This window comes from Lacerta agilis, chromosome 1 (assembly GCF_009819535.1).
Source record: "Lacerta agilis isolate rLacAgi1 chromosome 1, rLacAgi1.pri, whole genome shotgun sequence".
In the NCBI taxonomy this organism is placed as follows: domain Eukaryota; kingdom Metazoa; phylum Chordata; class Lepidosauria; order Squamata; family Lacertidae; genus Lacerta; species Lacerta agilis.
Window position 1 is genome coordinate 116,182,754 of NC_046312.1, and position 20,306 is coordinate 116,203,059.

Genomic DNA, 20,306 nt, shown 5'->3' on the forward strand with positions numbered 1-20,306 from the left:
AGAGGAGGAGCTACCCAAAGGCACTGGAAGGATCTTTCAGTGGAAGATTTCCCTCCGACCCATGGATTCTGAGATCGGACCACACATTTTCAACCATTTTTTTTATATATAACTCTAAAAAGAAGAAGATATTCTTAGGAACATGAATCCTGTAGACTTTACGCACTGCCATGGAATCACAGGCAACACACAACCCTGAATAAATCCATGCTTTTTTCAAATGACAGGAATGGCTCCAAGAACCCAACGACTTTAATTTTGTAACACCACACGGCCGTTTCAATACATTTCATTACTCCGTCAAATGCCACCCTAAATAACAAGAATTCACCGAGCTTTCCCTAAAGCATCTGAATATGATTATGCGGTCGTGACGACAACCATTCAAAGCTTTTTCAAACCTCAAAAGCATTGCAACGGCTCACAAACCTAGCTGCCTACTGAAGTCTGCTAAATGACAATTAATGTACAACCTTGAAAAAAAAAGAGGAAATTGAACACTTCACGTTGCGCCGTGGCATTTATAGGCAGATGTTGTTCTGAGAAAGACGAAGGGGCTTCTTTTCGTTCCTTGCCAGTCCTTTCATAAGAAGTCAGAACCACATTGGTATGAGACTGTTCCATCACCAGTAGAAGTGACTAGACAGTTCTCATCCCCCCCCCCACATTAAATAAGCCACCAATTATTTATTTCAAAGAACCCCACCCCGCACGTCCATTTTCTTTGTTCCTAAGTATTTTGGGCAATTTATTTCACCTAGGTCCATGTGCTCTCATAGCTTTTTCCTGCTAGTCATTATTGTTGTTCAGTCGTTCAGTCGTGTCCGACTCTTTGTGACCCCATGGACCAGAGCATGCCAGGCACGCCTATCTTTCACTGCCTCCCGCAGTTTGGCCAAACTCATGCTAGTCGCTTCAAGAACACTGTCCAACCATCTCATCCTCTGTCGCCCCCTTCTCCTTGTGCCCTCCATCTTTCCCAACATCAGGGTCTTTTCTAGGGAGTCTTCTCTTCTCACGAGGTGGCCAAAGTACTGGAGCCTCAGCTTCAGGATCTGTCCTTCCAGTGAGCACTCAGGGCTGATTTCTTTATGGATGGATAAGTTTGATCTTTTTGCAGTCCATGGGACTCTCAAGAGTCTCCTCCAGCACCATAATTCAAAAGCATCAATTCTTCGGCGATCAGTCTTCTTTATGGTCCAACTCTCACTTGTCAATATACATGATTTAAAATCAAAACACCTCATCATTTAAAAATCAGTGGTATTATCCACAGAGTAAAGCCCTTCTCAGTGTAAGTGGAGACAGCAGAATAAAGTTTGGGAAAGGTATGAGAAAACTGAATAACGCACTTACATGCAGACCTCAAGAGTCTAAGGCTCCCAGAAGGTTTTCCTGCATGCAGTTAAGCTACATGGCAACCCACTGACTTCTGCTGGATTTAAGTACTGGGGGGGGGTATACGTGGAATGAGAGAAGTTGCAGTCCAGCAACATCTGAGGGGCCACAGGTTCCTCATCCCCAGGGCTTTTTTGCCAGCTGGAACTCACCGGAACTCGATTCTGGCACCTCTCAGGTGGGTGCCATTGCCATTATAAGAGAACATGGGAGGCACTCATGGTGAGTTCCAGCACCTCTTTTTCTAGAAAGCTATCCCTGCTCATCCCTGTTAGGGCTGGGCAATATAGCGATTTGAAGTCCAGTTCGATGTCCATATCACAATATCGTCTTCATAGTTTTTGACCTGGCAATACATTGCAAATCATGATGCATACATGCTATGAAAAAATCACAATGTGGGGAGAACCGTGAGGCCGATCAAGGCGTCTGCATACCTTGACATCGTGATATATCAGTACATCGCGATGTTTCGCTGGGGATATATCGCCAGGTTTAAAAACAGCTCCATCTTTATTTCAGACATTGTGATAGATCAGTTTATCACAATGTTTAGCGGGTGATGTGTCACGAAGCTAAAACCAAATACTGCCTAGCTCTACAGTTTCCCTCTACATAGTTCCATCCTTATTTCAAACATTGTGATAGATTGGTATATCACGAAGTTTGGCTGGCGATATACCATGATGTTGAAAAACAGATATAGCCCAGCCCTAATCCCTGCCCTATGCCTTCTGTACCAAATTACTGTAAGCGCTATTGCCAATGCAGTCCATAAGCCTTAGACTCGTAATCTGGGGAACCGGGTTCGTGTCTCCGCTCCTCCACATGCAGCTGCTGGGTGACCTTGGGCTAGTCATACTTCTCTGAAGTCTCTCAGCCCCACTCACCTCACAGAGTGTTTGTTGTGGGGGAGGAAGGGAAAGGAGAATGTGAGCCGCTTTGAGACTCCTTAGGGTAGTGATAAAGCAGGATATCAAATCCAAACTCCTCCTCCTCCTCCTCCTCCTCCTCCTCCTCTTCTTCTTCTTCTTCTTCTTCTTCTTCTTAGAAAAGACGATACCTGAGTCAACTCATGAAAGGGTCAGGACTCCTGTACCCATCTCCACTATCGCGTTCTGAAAGCCAATTTAGCTATGGCCAACTCATTCTCCCATCAGTGCCTTTCCCATCAGTATATAGTCAGCCAGGTTTCTGTACCACAAGAAGAGTGAGCAGCTGCAGTACATCCAAATCTGTGCTCTGGCTGAAACATCTGGGACCTAGGAGGCAAACCAGCTGGAAGCGATTAATTGTATTGTGTTGCATTGCTTTGCATTGCATTGTGCATCACAGAATGTGAGTTTTAAGTGCCTGATTTTCTTCTTCTTACCAAATACAAACCTGCTACTGTCTCTAGTGCAAACTTCATGTATGCTATTTGACAGCGTGCACCAAGGAGCACACGGAACTGCGGTCCAAGCATTCGCTTCAATTTGTGCACATTCAAAAAACAGATCCTTCTGTAAAAGGAAAGGGAAACTCCATGGAGAGATTCCTTAGAGGAGCTGAATGAAAAGATGAAGAAGCATAGCATAGCACTCAGGCCCGAAGATTCCCCATGGCTTTGCGACACCCTCCATTTAAAATAGTGGTTAATACAAGCTAAATCATTGGGTCAGAGAAAACAAGTTGTGACTAATGGCCCATTCCTGTTCATATATACCCAGGAGCTGTGCACACATCAAATTCTATGGGCCTCAATCTCAAGTAAGGGTACATTGTATTCTAGCATGTCCCATTGAAGCCAGTGGAGCAGGTTAGTCACTGACCAACGTCAATCAAATCAGAGCCATTGTCTATACAGCAGATTTATATCTATCTTTGTCAGAGTTAAATGTTGCGCAGTCAACACCTAGAATACTTTACAATCATTGCATCCCTTCCAATACTTATTTAGGCTGCTCTGTTGGCTGCACTTAAGACGAAACGACATGATAAATACAGCATTTACAAGTTCTTCTGAGCAAACAAAACGACCTCTTGGACAACCCACAGTCATGATACAAAACCGCTGAAAATAAGCCGAAACTTCCCTTGATTCCCGTCAAACAAAAGAATTGCCCACTTTGTCTACACGGTAGAAGCCGAAGAGGCAACGTCTATCTATCCCGACACATATCTACATGTACAAAACACGTATGTAGATCTAGAGCTTGATTGATCCCCATGAAAACTTCAGCCAGTATTTCTCCGAAGGTTGGGCATCCAGAGGTCAGAGCATGAAACTTCAGTTGGTGGGAAAGACCAGCTCCAGTGTACAAACAAAGAGCAAGCAGTCACATGCTGAGATATGCTAAGGCATGAGCACATGTGAGAAAGAAATTGAAATCCGTCACATCCTTCAAGAGTAACCGAGTTCAAAGACTGACCAAAAAAGTGTGGGTGGGCGGGGGTAGGGGGGACTGTCTTGTTGGCTCCTGGAGTCATCCACTCAAATATCGCGAGGGTGGGAATAAAGAGTCCTTGCTAATCAGCCGTACAGCTTTTCGGCTTTAAAAACAACATTTTCCGTGTCGTAAATGCTTTTCCCGTTCATATGTTCCCCATTGCACTCGCGATTGTAGCTGAAGCTTTGACCGTCGACGATCGAGGAGGCTGTGTAGGAAGCCGAGCGAAGGGCGTCCGAGTGAGAAAAGCTGTGCTCAAACTGGATCCTGTATTGCTTCCAGTGTCTCCTCAGAACAGACTGGACCTATTTCAGGGAAGAAGAGGACAGAGAACAGGTTGACAAAGATGGCTGCCTCGGGTGCCGTATCGGAAAGAAGGAAAACATAGAAAATGGCACACATTTGCTTTCATCGCCCAGTGCCGGATTAAACCCTGTGGAGCCCCATCCCCCAGCAAATTATCTCCTAATATGTTGGTGGGTGGGTGTTGTTTTTTAATGCCAAAAAAATAATTTTAATAAACCAATTTCAAGATCAAATCAATATTATTTTGATCTGCTGTCATAGGACCAAAAGGCTGGTGCCTACTCTGCTTATTTGATAATCTGGCACTGTCTTCACCTTATGCTCCTAATTTTGAATAGGTTATATATTTGAATTAAGCAGGGGCTCAAGGACCAGAGACACTGATTCTATTGACTGTCTCTCCCTCCTCCTCAATTTAGGTAGATAGCCGTGTTGGTCAGACGAAATAAATAAAAAATTGTCCAGTAGGACCTTAAGTTGGTCTCTAAGGTGTTACTGGACAATTTTTTAAAAATTTATTCCTCCTCCTCAATGTGAACAGCAACAGACACAATGGTGGAATCCCTCCTTATGAACTGACTCAAGGGGAGCCACACAAAGAACGTGGTTGGTCAAGGGAGCCGTGGACTCGAAAAGGTTGAAAGCCTCTGGTTTAGTTTCTGAAATCAAGTAGGCCTGGACCGGGTGATCCTTGGGTGGGAGATTGCCTGGTGACCTCTGTACAAATGGAAACAATGTTGTTGTTGTTGTTCAGTCATTCAGTCGTGTCCGACTCTTCGTGACCCCATGGACCAGAGCACGCCAGGCACCCCTATCCTCCACTGCCTCATGCAGTTTGGCCAAACTCATGCCAGTCGCTTCGAGAACACTGTCCAACCATCTCATCCTCTGTCGTCCCCTTCTCCTTGTGCCCTCCATCTTTCCCAACATCAGTGTCTTTTCCAGGGAGTCTTCTCTTCTCATGAGGTGGCCAAAGTACTGGAGTCTCAACTTCAGGACCTGCCCTTCCAGTGAGCACTCAGGACTGATTTCTTTAAGGATGGATAAGTTTGATCTTTTTGCAGTCCAAAACACGTTGACCAACGTGAGATGTTAAAGCAGCATAGCGTCCTAAACGTTATGCATCCACATAATCTGGCAAGAGCTTTCAATCGGCAAACGTGATTCACATTTTCGCGGCGCTGATGGAAACGCCGCTTCCTGAATAGAGCTCAGCCTGCTTTCCTAACTTGTTTAAAAATACATGGGATAAAACAGATGAAGGCACACGAGGCCTGAGTTTTGTTTGTAGAAGGGCTTTGGAAGGATGTTCTGTTTTACAATAGTTTCCGTTTATACAATATGGGAGGCCACCTGTGCAACAGGAAGCGGAATTTACCAGCAGCCTTGGCAAAAGGTATGCAGAACCCATCCCCTCTAAGAACCGTTGACATCGGGACTGGAAGGTTACTGAATCTGCTTTGTCAAGTATTGGACACGATAACAGCTAGGATACTTTATGCTCGGAAATGGAAAGACGAAGAAGTTCCCTCTAAATAAGAATGGATAAGGAAAGGAATGGGCTATGTTGAATCAGCAAAGCTAACAGCTAAAATAAGAGAATTTAATGATGGCTGGGGTTTTTTTGGGGATGGGGTGGACGGAATGGAATCCCTTTCCGTATTATTTGAAGAAATATTACAATATGAAGAACCCACAACCAGGCTTCGAACTGCGAGCAACAGAAAGGATGTGAGATTATTTTGTCAGGATGATAATAAAAAAGAGGGAAGAGGAAGTGCAGCAAAGAAGGGATAAGAATAACACCACGGAAAATGGGTTGGGTAGTTGAAAATAATACAATAAATTTATTATATTATGTATTGGAATTCCATGTGAATTTTTTGGGAAAACCATTAACCATTAATAAATACCCACTTAAAAAAAGAGAAAGATTGAATGTGATCATGTTGTGCTATGTGTGCAGAATCATTCTAAAAAGTAAACAGCTCCTGAACAATGCCATATGTCTGGATTTGCCCAGACATTACTGGTATTTTATATAAAAAAGAAAAAAACCCAACAACTTTTAGGGTGTCCTGGTTTTTACTTTTTGAAATATGGCAACCCTACCCTAGTATTATAATACCATCCCCATTGAGAGTGGCCTTGTACCCCACTTCATAGAGGGCCACTATCTGTTCGAAAGGCTGTCAGTCTTCTGTTTAGAGGGGCCCTCTGTTTGAAGGGTTCTCCTGTCTGAGTTGGGTTTAAAGGTGACAGCAGTCACGAAATTAAAAGACGCCTGCTTCTTGGGAGGAAAGCAATGACAAACCTAGACAGCATCTTAAAAAGCAGAGACATCACCTTGCAGACAAAGTTCTGTATAGTTAAAGTTACAGGTGGGTAGCCGTGTTGGTCTGCCATAGTCGAAACAAAATAGAAAATTCTTTCCAGTAGCACCTTAAAGCACACGAAAGCTCATACCAAGAACAAACTCAGTTGGTCTCTAAGGTGCTACTGGAAAGAATTTTCTATTTTGTATAGTTAAAGCTATGGTTTTCCCAGTAGTAATGTATGGAAGTGAGAGCTGGACCATAAAGAAGGCTGATTGCCGAAGAATTGATGCTTTTGAATTATGGTGCTGGAGGAGACTCTTGAGAGTCCCTTGGACTGCAAAAAGATCAAACATATCCATTCTTAAAGAAATCAGCCCCGAGTGCTCACTGGAAGGGCAGATCCTGAAGCTGAGGCTCCAGTACTTTGGCCACCTCACGAGAAGAGAAGACTCCCTGGAAAAGACCCTGGTGTTGGGAAAGATGGAGGGCACAAGGAGAAGGGGATGACAGAGGATGAGATGGTTGGACAGTGTTCTCGAAGCGACTGGCATGAGTTTGGCAAAACTGCGGGAGGCAGTGGAGGATAGGGGTGCCTGGCGTGCTCTGGTCCATGGGGTCATGAAGAGTCGGACACGACTGAACGACTGAACAACAACAACAACCATAGTAAGGAGGAGCAGGAGAGAGCCTGAAACTGCTGTGAGCAGCAGACTCGATTGTCACACCAGTCAACTTACTCATGGTCTTCCCTACTATGGTGGGATGTACTGGAATTCTGTTTAAATGATTGTTGTGATCAATTTGCACAACTTGCATGTGCAAATTGTATACGCACAACCATGTCCTCTTTTGGCTTCTCTTTCTTGTGGGGAGATGCTTGAGCTGCTATCCCCCCCTTGTTCTTGGTGATGCAGAAGTGGTGCATTGCTGCACATCCATCATACTGGAGGAAACAGAAATATCCGTGTGTTTCCACAGCTGCTTATATAAGCTCAATATAATTTAAGGAAGTCCATGGGAGGAAAGTTTCCCATCACTTTCCCACCCCTTCCGTTCCCTGCATCCCATCCCAAATGGGCCCCTGACACTCCCCCCACTAGAAAGGTTTTTTGGGGTGTGTGTAAGTAGCTGCTGGTCTCAGAGGAAGGGAAACTTTCCTTCCACAAACGTCCTTAAATTAACTTAGGATTCGAGCCACATAATTCCAGGAATCCATTTATTGGTAACAGACTCTCAGTGGTATTACCACTCCTCTGTGAATCCAGTACTGAATGGTACGGAAGTGTATTTCCTTCTTCAAGAGGGATTTCCCATCTCATACCAACATCCAGTTTCTGTAGCGAATGACTAAAGGAGGCCAATGATCCTAGCTTGCACAGGAGGACCAAGTTGTTTGTGAGGTACATGAAGAAATGGCCACTGTGTGAGCTGATCAAAACCCAGCTATGTGGAAGCTGTTCCACATTTTGAGTCTTTTGTGCATAGCAGCTCACCATGTACACAGAGTTCACAGGGTTAAAACAAATGTTTCTCCTCAGAAGAAGGAGAAGAAGGTATCTGAAGAAGTGTGCATACACATGAAAGCTCATACGAAGAACAAACTTAGTTGGTCTCTAAGGTGCTACTGGAAGGATTTTTTTTATTTTTTATTTTGTTTCTCCTCAGCTTTGTGGTGGAAAATGGAAGCAAGGACCAACGAGCATTTCACACAAATGTCTTATGATATGAAAGAACCTTCATTCGTAAAAGTAAAGAAATCAGTTACTGTACCTCGCCATTAAAGAAGCAGAAAATGGTTGCCACCAACAAGCCCTGTGGAACGAAACAAGAAGTTGTAAATCTGATGAGTAAAATGCACTTAATAACATTCAGATGCAAGGAAGGGTGATTCAGAAACTCAGAGGGACACATTTTCTTGCCCTGGTTCTTGGCTGCTTTGAGCTCTGATTTTCTGCAACGTTGGTGCCATTCTCTCTTATTGAAGAAGAACAGGATATTTCAATGTCACCAGAGGTGTCTGCGCAGGGAATATATTAAGTGGAAACATCGAGCAAACCAGATCGGTAGTTGGGTTCCTATTGAGGGTGTTCGGTGAGCTGACATGACAGTGACAAGGGATCGAGGATTGGAGTGACCATTCTGTGATATTATGGCAATGGACAAAGATGGATTGTAACTTTTGAATAAATGTGTATTAATTTTTTTTTAAGGGGGGTGAATTTCCCTTCCTTTTTTCTAGTGAGGCCCTCACTCTGAATATTTTTCTTTTGCCATCACCAGCCTTTGCTAACTTCATTTTGACTTGGGCTGAGTGGAATTGTAGTCCTAAACACCTGGAGCTCACCCGGTTGGCAAATGCTGGAAACCCCATCAAACAGAGAAATCTGGTTATTAGGAAGAAGGTCCTTTAAAAAAAGAAAGAGGTGCCAAAGCAGCAAGTGGTAAGGAGCTGAAAAGAGCTAATTTTCAGGAAAGTCAGAGTCTAAATGCAAGGTAGAGGGAAGTTTGTTTCGAGGTTATGGTCCAGCTATACAGACACATCCGCTCTATTTCTTATGCCTTGCAAAATTGTGGGAAGTGGGTTGCCTATTTCTTAGAGGAAGAAAATGTTGGACCAACTGTCTGCTCCCCTCCCCAATCCTCGTGAATCAGTTTTGTATAAAGTAAAGGTAAAAAATGTGAAGGACCCCTGGACGGTTAAGTCCAGTCAAAGGCAACTATGGGGTTGCGACGCTCATCTCGCTTTCAAGCCGAGGGCGTTTGTCCACAGACAGCTTTCCGGGTCATGTGGCCAGCATGACCAAACTGCTTCTGGTACAACGGGACACCGTGACGGAAACCAGAACGCATGGAAACGCCATTTACCTTCCCGCCATAGCGGTACCAATTTATCTACTTGCACTGGTTTGCTTTCAAACTGCTAGGTTGGCAGGAGCTGAGACAGAGCAATGGGAGCTCACCCCGTCACGGGGATTCGAACTGCCGAACTTCTGATCAGCAAGCCCAAGAGGCTCAGTGGTTTAGATTACAGCGCCACCCACGTTATATACTGCATATATCAACAGCGCTTAAAGGTAAAGCAACCCTGACAGTTAAGTCCAGTCGCGAACGACTCTGGGGTTGCGGCACTCAACTTGCTTTACTGGCCGAGGCAGCCGGTCTTTGTCCGCAGACAGTTTTCCCAGGTCATGTGGCCAGCATGACTAAGCTGCTTCTGGCGAAACCAGAGCAGCGCATGGAAACGCCGTTTACCTTCCCGCCACAGCGGTACCTATTTATCTACTTGCATTTTGATGTGCTTTCAAACTGCTAGGTGGGCAGGAGCTGGGACTGAGCAATGGGAGCTCACCCCGTCACGGGGATTCGAACCGCCGACCTTCCGCTTGGCAAGCCCAAGGCTCAGTGGTTTAGACCACAGCATCACCCGCGTCCCTATCAACAGTGCTTAAACAAAAACAAAAAAAAATGGAATGCATCTGACAAGGCTCGCAAGGGGCATTTGGATCAGTTATTGATCATTGCGAGCACATCACTCCTTTATTCTTTTCTTTTTTGACATTCCTGTACCCTCAAGTGCAAACTCCACATGCAGATTTGATACCTGATAGTGTATAAGGATATGCATCACATAGTCATAAATCTCTTCGGCGATACGGCCCACGGGCCGCCAGGGAAACAGTACAAATTCGATGCCCAGAAGTGGCACTAAAATGAGGGTGGCTCTGACCGCCTTCATGTAGAGATTGGATTCTGCTTGGTGGGTGACCTTTAGCTTGGTGATCAGCACACGCACAATGTTCAAGAGGAAAAAAAGATTCACCTACAAGAGAAGGAGAAGGACGGCGTTAACGTGGATAATTTTGTCATATGGTATCGGCGCTAAGGTTAGCATTGTGGATCTGTGTGGATTGTGTGCAAGAGGGGCCAGACTGCACTTGTTTTTTTGGGGGGGGTGAGGCTCCATAACTCATTGTGAAAATCCTATTGGATTGCGGGCAATTCCATGGCAGAACAATCACAGCATGCCCAGCTCTGCCAGTTTATGGAAGCCAGGGCAGGATGCTGGCAGTAGTGGTAGGGGATTTTCCATAACTGTGGGCCAATTTTTTTTTTTGGCATTTCAGGGGAAATGGAAGATTGTTGGCTACTCTAGTAGACACACACACACAACCTCATTTTGGTTGTTGGTGGAACACAGCTAGCAGAACATCTAGGTTGAAGGAGATTTCTGGGCACACATGGGCCTCTGGTGGCGTAAGTATATTTCTGCCTGAGGATGACACAGTCATAGAATCATAGGCCTGTAGAGTTGGAAGGGACCCCAAGGGTCATCTAGTCCAACCCCCTGAAATGCAGGAATCTCAGTGAAAGCATCTATGACAGATGGCCATCCAACCTCTGCTTAAGAACCTCCAAGGAAGGAGAGTCCACCACCTCCCAAGGGAGCCTCTGTTCCACTGTCGATCTTCCCCTCTTGCACTTGTGCTGACAGCCACCCTCAAAGCAGCTGCAGGATTGCAGTCTAATAAGTATTTTTTTTTTAAAAAAAACTATTTGGCAATTAAAATTGCAGCGTATATCAAAACAATTATTTGATGAAATATAAAAGCAGGCCATTTTGCACCCACTGTCCAGAACACTGAAACTTTTCAGCAAGTATTCTTCTTACAGAGAAGCTAGTTAGCAGAAATATAATAACTAACAACACACACACACACACACACACACACACACACACACACACTGTGGGTGTGGATCAACACTACCAAAAACCAAAACCCCCAAATTCAGACAAGAAGTTGGACTGTAAACCCATGGGAAGAAGGAATATTGTATCCATCTATCTAAACAGGTTCATCTTGCCAGATTTATGTGTCCCAAGGGACAGATGATGAAGGACAAATTCAGCACCTGGGACTGAGGCTGCCAACTCCTGCTTTAAGGCCTATTCCCTTTTAAGTAGGAAATCATGCTGGTCCTCATGAAACACAAGACATAAAAACAGTATTTTTTTTAAAATACAATATTTCAAAAATTCTTACCAATAGAGCAGCGCAAATAGGACCATGGACGATGTACAATAGATTAGTCTCTGAACTGATCCAGCAGCTGCAAGGGAGCAGAGAAGAAATCAGGATTAGGGAAGAAGAAGAATCTGTCTTCTCTCTCATAAGAGGCGCTCTCGAGATTTGTTTCAGAGATAGCAGGCCGAATTGCGTTTTGACTTACTTGTCGTTGTAATATAGGGTCCTTGCTACAGCATGTATGCAGGCAGGAATGAGCGGGAATCCTGCGAAGAGAAAATGGGATCTTCGTTACTAAGAAAAAGAAGCAGCAAGGAGAGGATATTGTGGCCTCTGCTGCCGCAGGAATAAGGGCCACTGAGAGGTCACCATCTCCCCTGAAGAAGGTTGTGGTCAACGGAAGTCCACTCTGGCCCAAGCCATTGGCCAGAGAATGAGATCATCCTCATTTCCCTTCTTGTCAAAAAGACCTCAGCTTTAACTGCCAGACAGCAAAACTGAGAGGAAGCACACGTTGGCCAGAGGAAAGACAACAGGAACAAGAGCTGCTGGGTTAGTCCAGAACTTGCATCCAAAGCAAGTGCACTAAAAAGGGAAGATCATCCCAGTGCTATTTGCCGATAAAAAGAGGCGCCAGATCTCGCCATGAACACCTCCCTCGTCCTCTTAGAATGATAATGGCGTCTACCTGAGAGGTGCCGGAACCGAGATCCGGCTGAAAAAAAAGCCCTGGATCACTCTAGCTCTGCATGAAAATGAATGACATGTTAACAACCAGAGAGCGAGGGTTCCGTTCACATTTAAAGGTGAGCCTACCAAATTTGCACTCTCCGAAGCCATACACAAACAGAAACATTGGAGAGAGTACCAAACTGTGTGCAGGGAAACTACCTGGCCCTATTTCAAATTCCAGCTCAACCAGGGGCTCTGGCTATAATCTGAAGTCCACCTGATCTTCCGTTCCCAGATCTTTACCGTGAGGATAAGGTAAAGGGACCCCTGACCATCAGGTCCAGTCGTGTCCGACTCTGGGGTTGCAGCGCTCATCTCGCTCTATAGGCCGAGGGAGCTGGCGTTTGTCCGCAGACAGCTTCCGGGTCATGTGGCCAGCATGACAAAGCCGCTTCTGGCAAACCAGAGCAGCGCACGGAAATACCGTTTACCTTCCCGCCGGAGCGGTCCCTATTTATCTACTTGCACTTTGACATGCTTTCAAACTGCTAGGTGGGCAGGAGCAGGGACCGAGCAACGGGAGTTCACCCCGTGGCAGGGATTTGAACCGCCGGTCTTCTGATCAGCAAGCCCTAGACTCTGTGGTTTAACCCACAGCACCACCTAATAGTGTGTTATTCCCTAAAACAAGATGGAAGTCTGTTTGGCAGATAGGAGCACACGCCCAAGTCAAGCGATGCCACACCGTAATTCACCTTGATGTTATTCAGTGCCAGCGGAGTCAACATTAAAAAAGGGTGGCGGGAATCATGTACAAACTTGAACAAAATGTCCCGAAACACCCTAAAAACAAATTTATTGCGAGACAAGATTCCGTAGATTAGTGCCCACTTGATCAGATGCAGGAAGAAGTCTAGATATGTGACCATCTGGCAAAAGCAGGCTCTATCCCATGAAAACACTCCCCCCCCAATAAATCTGTTAATCTTTAAGGTGTCACTGGACTCTTTGTTGTTTTTGCTCCGCAGTTGCCCGTCTGGAATTCTTCAAGAGAACCGCAAAGCAATTTCTGTTTGGGAAATGAAAAGATGTTGTTTGTTCAAGCTCCAGTTTTGGCACAACGGATTCTTTTATTTAATAAACCTCACTTGATTGAATAAGCCTGTTTAAGTTACTCGGTAACTCAAATGTGATCTTAGCCTGAATATGGCCAGAAGGATAGATTGGAAATTCAATTGCTAAGCCCATGAATTTTCCCAGATTTCACATGCAGTTAGGCAAACTTTTAAGTGCTTTGCTGGAGTGGAGCCCATGAAAGAAAAGCACGGACAAACTTTCTTCCTCGGTGATTCTGGATTTTTTATTTTGTTTACCCAAAACAAAACAAAACAAATTACAAATGGGTCGGCACCAAGTTTTGCTACCCCTGCAATGATAGACAGGGTGAATTGTAAGTGATGCATCAATGAAGCATCCTTACACAGATATAAAAACCCTCCTGTGAAAATGCTTTTAAAAAAAGTTTTTAAAAATACATTGAATTTGCCATAGCTCACTTTCGCCACCTAGTGTCACATTTGTATACTGCACTTTACAACACAATTAAAACGTTTTATTTGCTGCTGCTCCCAGATTTTGAACTAGCTAAGACTTAGCTATCAAACTTTGAGTGGTTTAGATTGCAGTTTCCTTCTAATCAGTAAAATGAATCTATAATGCCAATGCAAAGTTAGAGACGTGTTTATAAAGAATGACTTAAAATTAAACCGTTATGTTAACACTGACACCTTCTAGACGATAAATCAAACTCCGATTGAGCCCTGTTGAGTCTAATTAAAAGTGACTCATTATAATGTCTGTGTATCTGAGCCTGCGTCAATCAAAGCTGCCAGGGATGTCTATGTTAAATAGCTATTAAAAGCTTTAAAATTAAAATAAAGCACATGGTTCCGAAAAGCACAAAAATAGAGTTTCGGAAGGTATCTCCCACGCCGTGCCATGTACCTTAAAACAGATGCTCCAAACCATTATTTATCATATTCCGGTTATCTTTAGCATTTGGCCTGGGGTAGGTCCTTGAGTTTGTTCCTTTGACCAAGGTGACAGGAGATTTGTATTATCAACTCAGAGGGTGACTAAACATAGCTGTCAACCCTCCCTGCTGTTTCCCAATGCTATAATAAGGGAATCCCCCCCCCCAAAAAAAGGGAAAGGTTGACAGCTATGACTAAGCATGCTCTGATACTCTTTCTGAAGGGCTGTGATGGTACATAATGGAACCCTCATCTGTTTCCTCACAGCCTCTGTTAGCATTTCACCCCTCCCTTTGTGAGAATCGTATGACTTGTGGTCAGAGAGAAGGGGGAGGGAACTGAGTCTTTGAAGAAGAAGAAGAAGAAGAAGAGTTTGGATTTGATATCCCGCTTTTCACTACCCGAAGGAGTCTCAAAGCGGCTAACATTCTCTTTCCCCTTCCTTCCCCACAACAAACACTCTGTGAGGTGAGTGGGGCTGAGAGACTTCAAAGAAGTGTGACTAGCCCAAGGTCACCCAGCAGCTGCATGTGGAGGAGTGGAGACACGAATCCGGTTCCCCAGATTACGAGTCTACCACTCTTAACCACTACACCACACTGGCTCTCCCTATTTAACTTCTCTTGTCTAGTCTAGTCTATTCCATTCTATCTCTGCTGTAGATAAGATGTGGAAGGAACTTAGCCACACAGGCTGTATAATCTGTATATATATTGTAGCTTGTAGAAATAAAGAAGAACTGTTTCAAGTTAATGTAGCCACAGCGTTTATTGAACCTCTGGAGTTAGTGCAGGTGCTCATAACACACCGTCGTGAGTCCAGTTATCCGGATTGAGCTGAAGGTGTTCCAGTCTTCTAGCCTGGCCCAGTCGGGGCACAAGACGTGGATAGATCCTGGCTTAAATCCACAGCCTCGGGCCTTAAAGGTGTAGCAAGTCACTTAAGAATGAAGACCAAAAGATCCAGCTTTGAGCAAGCCAGGTTCTCGCTCTGGGGCTGGAGCGAGGGTGTCAGATGGCTCTGCTCAACCCTCAGATGACCCAGCAGTCACTGCTATTAAATCTCCTGATCTGGAAACGGCTTCCGAAGGAGCCGTGTGTTTATTAACTTACAAACTTAAAGTAAAATATATATATATAGCAAGGTTGATTTTATCCTTACAGCATGTAAGGATAAAATCAACAAACGATCCATAGAAACATAAATAAAGATCAATAAATACCGAATAGTTAAAAGGGGGGGGGAGCATGTCGTAAAGCAGAGCTTTCCAAACCGTGTGTCGCGACACATTCGTGTGTCGGCTGCACTGTGTAGGTGCGTCGCACGAACACTCCCCGTGCTCCTCCCGAGGCTGGAAAGCGGTTAGTTTAACCTCCGCTTTGCTAGTAAAACTGAACTGCTGCGTCGCAAAATGATGCATGTCTAAAAAGTGTGTCGCCAGCATGAAAAGTTTGGAAAGCTCTGTTGTAAAAGGCTTGTCTAAACATCCCCACCCCACCCCAAGAGGAAAGGTGTGTGGGGGGGTAGTTCCTGTTGAATCTCTCCAGAGTCAGGGAGTTCCACAGGTCAGAGCCTGACACACTAAAAACCGGATCCCAAGTGAAGAATAACCAAACCCGCTAAGTCCCTTAAAGGCTGAGCTTCTGATATACTTTTCTGCCAACTCTCTGCTCCAATGATGCAGTTTTGAGCAGGAGGTGTTTGCTTAGTTTGTCTGTGTGTACGGCAGACAAAAGGTGGAACACCCTGGGAGAGTAAAAAGCAATGGAAGCTGTTTTGGTCCGTAAGACGAATAAAAATAAACTAAAATTCAAAGAGGCAGGGGCATAAGCAAATAGTAAACTACGGGCCACTGAGTCCCCGAAAGGGCTCATGGGATAGGACCAGGAGCCATCTTAAATCCAAGTTGAATTTGGCTCTTTTTTGTGGATCAAGTTCCCCAGTGTTTATGCTCACAGGGATAAGGCAGTTCACATGGGTCTAATTTTTCTTTAAACAGAAAAGTCCCAAAAGCTAACTGGATTAACTTCAGCAATTTCAGCCTACAGTCTTCAATACTTTTCTCCGCAGCAGGTTTTTCATCTCAATGAAATTTTTTTTTTTTTTTGCTTTCCTCTGAGAACAAAGCAGGTCAAGAGGAACTGCTGGAAAAATAGAAGTTGGTTCGACCTCCTACCATAGGAATGGCGAGACTTCTTTGAAAACAAACACTCATTCCTGTATAAACACCTCGGAGATCAGAAACAATGAATAATTACCCCTGAATGCCTTTTCACAATAGAAGACTATTTTCTCTCCACAAAAGAGGAGCCGTTTCCTGATTAGGCTAAATGTGCACCGTCTTTTTTAGCCAAGATAAAGATGGCTGCCTAAATGCCCGCTGGCAAAGGTTTATTCGCCAGACTAAAACAAAGGGGCAAAGAAGATTGACATTGTAAGTTGGCTCTGGTTTTATTTCTTAGCAAAGCAGAAAGGGTACCAACTTCCGACTTTCTCTCTTGAACTCAGAGCTGGCGCGCGGATTGCCTTATTTCAGAAAGTAAAAACCAGGACACCCCGAAAGTTTGACTTGCCTAAGATCCGGGACAAAGCGCCACCTTTCGGAAATTCCCCTTGGACTTCATTTCCACCTTTGAAATCCCAGGCATGTCCTGGATGAGAGAGTCGCTGCCACTGTCCCTTCCTCAGCCAACACTGCCCCTCCTTCAGCCCAATCCATTACTGATATTTCTCCCATATACTTCCCTCTCCCAACTCCCTGCTCCCATTCTCCACCACCCACTGTGCACTCCATGCAAACCCTCTGAATTAGAGATCCCTCCTCAGAGTGAGGAATTACGGACAAATTCACCCTTAGGGCACCTCCACTGCTTTGCTGCGAAGTCTGCAAATTACAATGTAAAGTGACAAAACTGTTCAAAGGTGAGTGGCATCGGCATTGGGACTGAGTCCCTTATGTGGATATATAACTGGCATTTAGTAAATCCCTCCCCTGGGGGATTCCCCCTGCTTTTTTGTTTTTTTGCATTGCTTTTAGGATTCGTTCCTTATTGATTTATTGCGGCCTGCAATGGACCACACATTTATTTTTTATTGTGACTAGCCATTTTAAAATGAGGAATATATGAGGAAAAAAGATGTCGAAATTAAACTATAATTTGCAGCAGCAGAGCGGTTGCGGTGCCGGGTCACTTAGAGCAGAGCTTTCCAAACTTTTCATGCTGGTGACACACTTTTTTAGACAGGCATAATTTCGCGACGCAGCGATTCAGTTTTGCTACCAAACCGGAGGTTAAACTAACCCCTTTCCAGCGCCGGGAGGAGTATGGGGAGCATTTGCGCGACACACCTACACACTGCAGCCAACACACTAATGTGTCGTGACACACAAGTTTGGAAAGCTCTGACTTAGAGGGATGCGTGGGGTGCCCTTGACTGTTATCAGCCACAAAAGGAGCAAGTGAGTGAGCAGGCCGGGATGGGAGGGAGCAGCAGTTTCTGTCAGGGTGCTGTCAGTAGCTCCTGGCTGGTTGTCCAGGAAAGTATAAAGACCAGGAAAAGTTTCTTACAGCGCTTTTTTTTTATTTCAAACTTTGCAGAGAGGGGCTAAAGAACCCAGCCTCTTGGATAATGACATTGTCCCGAGTGAATCTCCACCCCCCGCCTCTCCCACTTCCTCATTTGTCATCATCCAGGGGCGTAGCAAGCCTCTGCGCTGCAGAGGCACCCCCTTGGGGGAGGGGCACGACGCGTGCGTCATGATGTCATCGTGGCGTCACGACGCACGTGGATGCTGCTGAAAGGGGGAAATTCCCCCTTTCTGCGGCTTTTATTCGGCCCGAGGGGCGGACCAGCAAGGAGGGGGCGTCACGCTTGTCCCTGGCATGACGCCCCCTCCTCACTGGCCCGCCCCTCGCACAGAAAAAAAGCCGCTGGAAGGGGGAAAGGGGGAGGCAAAGCTTGAACGCGCCTGCTCTGCTTCCCTTCCCCCCTCCCAGCGGTTTTTTTCGGCGGGGGCGGGCCAGCGAGGAGGTGGCATCATTGCCAGGGACAAGCGTGATGCCCCCTCCTCGCTGGCCCGCCCCTCGCGCCGAAAAATAGCCGCTGGAAGGGGGGGGAAGGCGGCATGCCCCCATTTGGGGCCCGTCCGACGGGGCGGGGTGGGGGAGCGGCCAAAGTGTCACTCCCCTCCCCTGGAACCCAGGGCGGACTGCCCCCCGCCCCCTTGCTACGCCCCTGTCATCATCATCACCTCCTCTACGGGTGCCCTTTGCCTTTGAGCTCTTTGCTCTCCTACTTTCAAGGCTATCCAGGTTCTGGGAGATGGAGGGTCTGGAATGTTTTCTAGTGGCAACACGTCAGCCAGCTGTTCTGGCTCTGCCTGCTTCTCCTCTCCCATTATTTCCCAACTTTCCCCCTCATCTGCCTCTGAGCTGTGACTTCCGCAACCCCCTGCTGTAAATCAATACTGTCTTCCTTTTCCTCCTCCCTGGAAGGGTCAGGATGGGGAGGCGGCCTCCGTCACTGCTCCTCCTCCTCTGCCCAGCCCCTGACGTCACCAGGAAGACTGCCTGTTGAGGGTCTAAAGGGGCCTGCCCTTGCCTCTTTCCACCTGGCTTGGGGCGGGACTTGACAGGCTTCACAAGGACTGCGGCTGTTGCTGAGCACTGATGGCCCCTCTTTTAAATTGTTTTTAATTTTTATCTGTGTTGTTTTAAATGAGACCATCTCGGCTGTGAGCCCTGGAAGACCTGCACCCTGCCTTACTGGCCCTTTCCCATCTGGCCTGGGAGAGTGGAGTGCTGACTGACTCCAGCTACAAAAGCTGAGGCTGTTGAACAGATTTCTTGGGCTGGAGTCTTGTTTACGGGAGGTTGAGAGAGCTTGTTGCTGTTATTGATATTATTGTTGTATCTTTAGTTTTAGAACTTGCGATTTATTTGGAATTTGTTTCCATTAGGTTGTGTACTTTTTGATGTGTTTCCTTTATTGTTTATGACTCCTGTTATGTTTGTAATTGTGTAAACCTTGTAATTGTGTAACCCTTAATTGTGTAAACCTTGTAATTGTGTAAACCTTAAAAATGAGGCTGAAGTTTAGATTTAGTTTTAAATTGTATTTTAATGAACTGTTTTATGTTTTTGTTGTGATTTTATTGGTGTTAGCCACCCTGAGCCCAGTTTGGCGGGGAAGGGCAGGGTATAAATAAAATTTATTATTATTATTATTATTATTATTATTATTATTATTATTATTATTATTTTGTTGTTGTTGTTGTTGTTGTTGTTGTTGTTGTAAGCCGCCTTGAGCATAGTTTCAACTATGGAAAGGCGGCATACTGCCCAGTCCCTGACAGTTAGGGGGTTGGGAGGAGCAGCAAAAAATGGCATTAGATGGGCCAACCAGATAGGAGGAGAAGCAGCAGCAGGCCAGCCAGCCACCCATCTGGAGGTGGTCTTGTGTTTGGTGGATGGGAGAGTGATGGGCACACAATCTGTCACCCGTCTCAACCCACTGCCTGAACCATGTGCTTCGGGCCAGCCTTGCTTCAACCATGGCACCGCAAATCTCTTAAATGAAAGGCACCATTATGCTTGCGCTCTCCAATGGATATTGGCACATCTTTGGGATTTAGGAAGGAGAAAAAGAAGGGAGGAAAATAGCATACCCCATCCGAGAAGGTAATACCACAGCAAGTGCTGCTTTTCCGCAAATACAGCCACCACAATGAGCGTGTGCAGGTAAATGCCTTCGCAGAGCATCCAGAAGTAATTGCAGATCATTAAATAAAGATGGAAGAACTGAGCCACTTTGCATGCGACCTACGGGGGGAAAAAAATACCACCGGAACGGTGTCAAATCATTTGAAAAGTGTAATAAGTAGAAACAACTAAATAAGACTTGTTTTGGGGCAATAATTTTAATGTGAAGGAAAAGATTTTAATTCTCCAAACTGCCATGTTTTGAAATATATACATTTGTAACTGCCAAGTGCCGTGTTAATGCTATAGGCTTGGGTAATAAAATAGCTAAAATAAACTTGACGAAGGAAAGTTTCCTATTGTGTCATCTTGCCATGCAGCCATCTATGCTCTCCAACGATCTGAAGGTCAGAAGGCCCCAGGA

At 45.3% G+C, this 20,306-nt stretch overlaps 1 protein-coding gene across 1 annotated transcript in view; it reads right to left on the reverse strand.

Annotated features, from left to right (window-relative positions):
• Window positions 1-3,230: 3,230 nt before the first annotated feature.
• The window catches only part of CALCRL (calcitonin receptor like receptor), a 78,428-nt gene continuing 61,352 nt past the window's right edge, over window positions 3,231-20,306 (reverse strand). The window contains exons 8-13 of the mRNA XM_033168493.1: window positions 19,849-20,002; window positions 11,681-11,741; window positions 11,494-11,560; window positions 10,053-10,271; window positions 8,222-8,263; window positions 3,231-4,132 (exon numbers count right to left, since the gene is read on the reverse strand). Of these exons, the coding sequence (XP_033024384.1) occupies window positions 3,911-4,132; window positions 8,222-8,263; window positions 10,053-10,271; window positions 11,494-11,560; window positions 11,681-11,741; window positions 19,849-20,002 (765 nt within the window). The 3' untranslated portion in view covers window positions 3,231-3,910. The remainder of the gene's footprint in view (window positions 4,133-8,221; window positions 8,264-10,052; window positions 10,272-11,493; window positions 11,561-11,680; window positions 11,742-19,848; window positions 20,003-20,306) is intronic.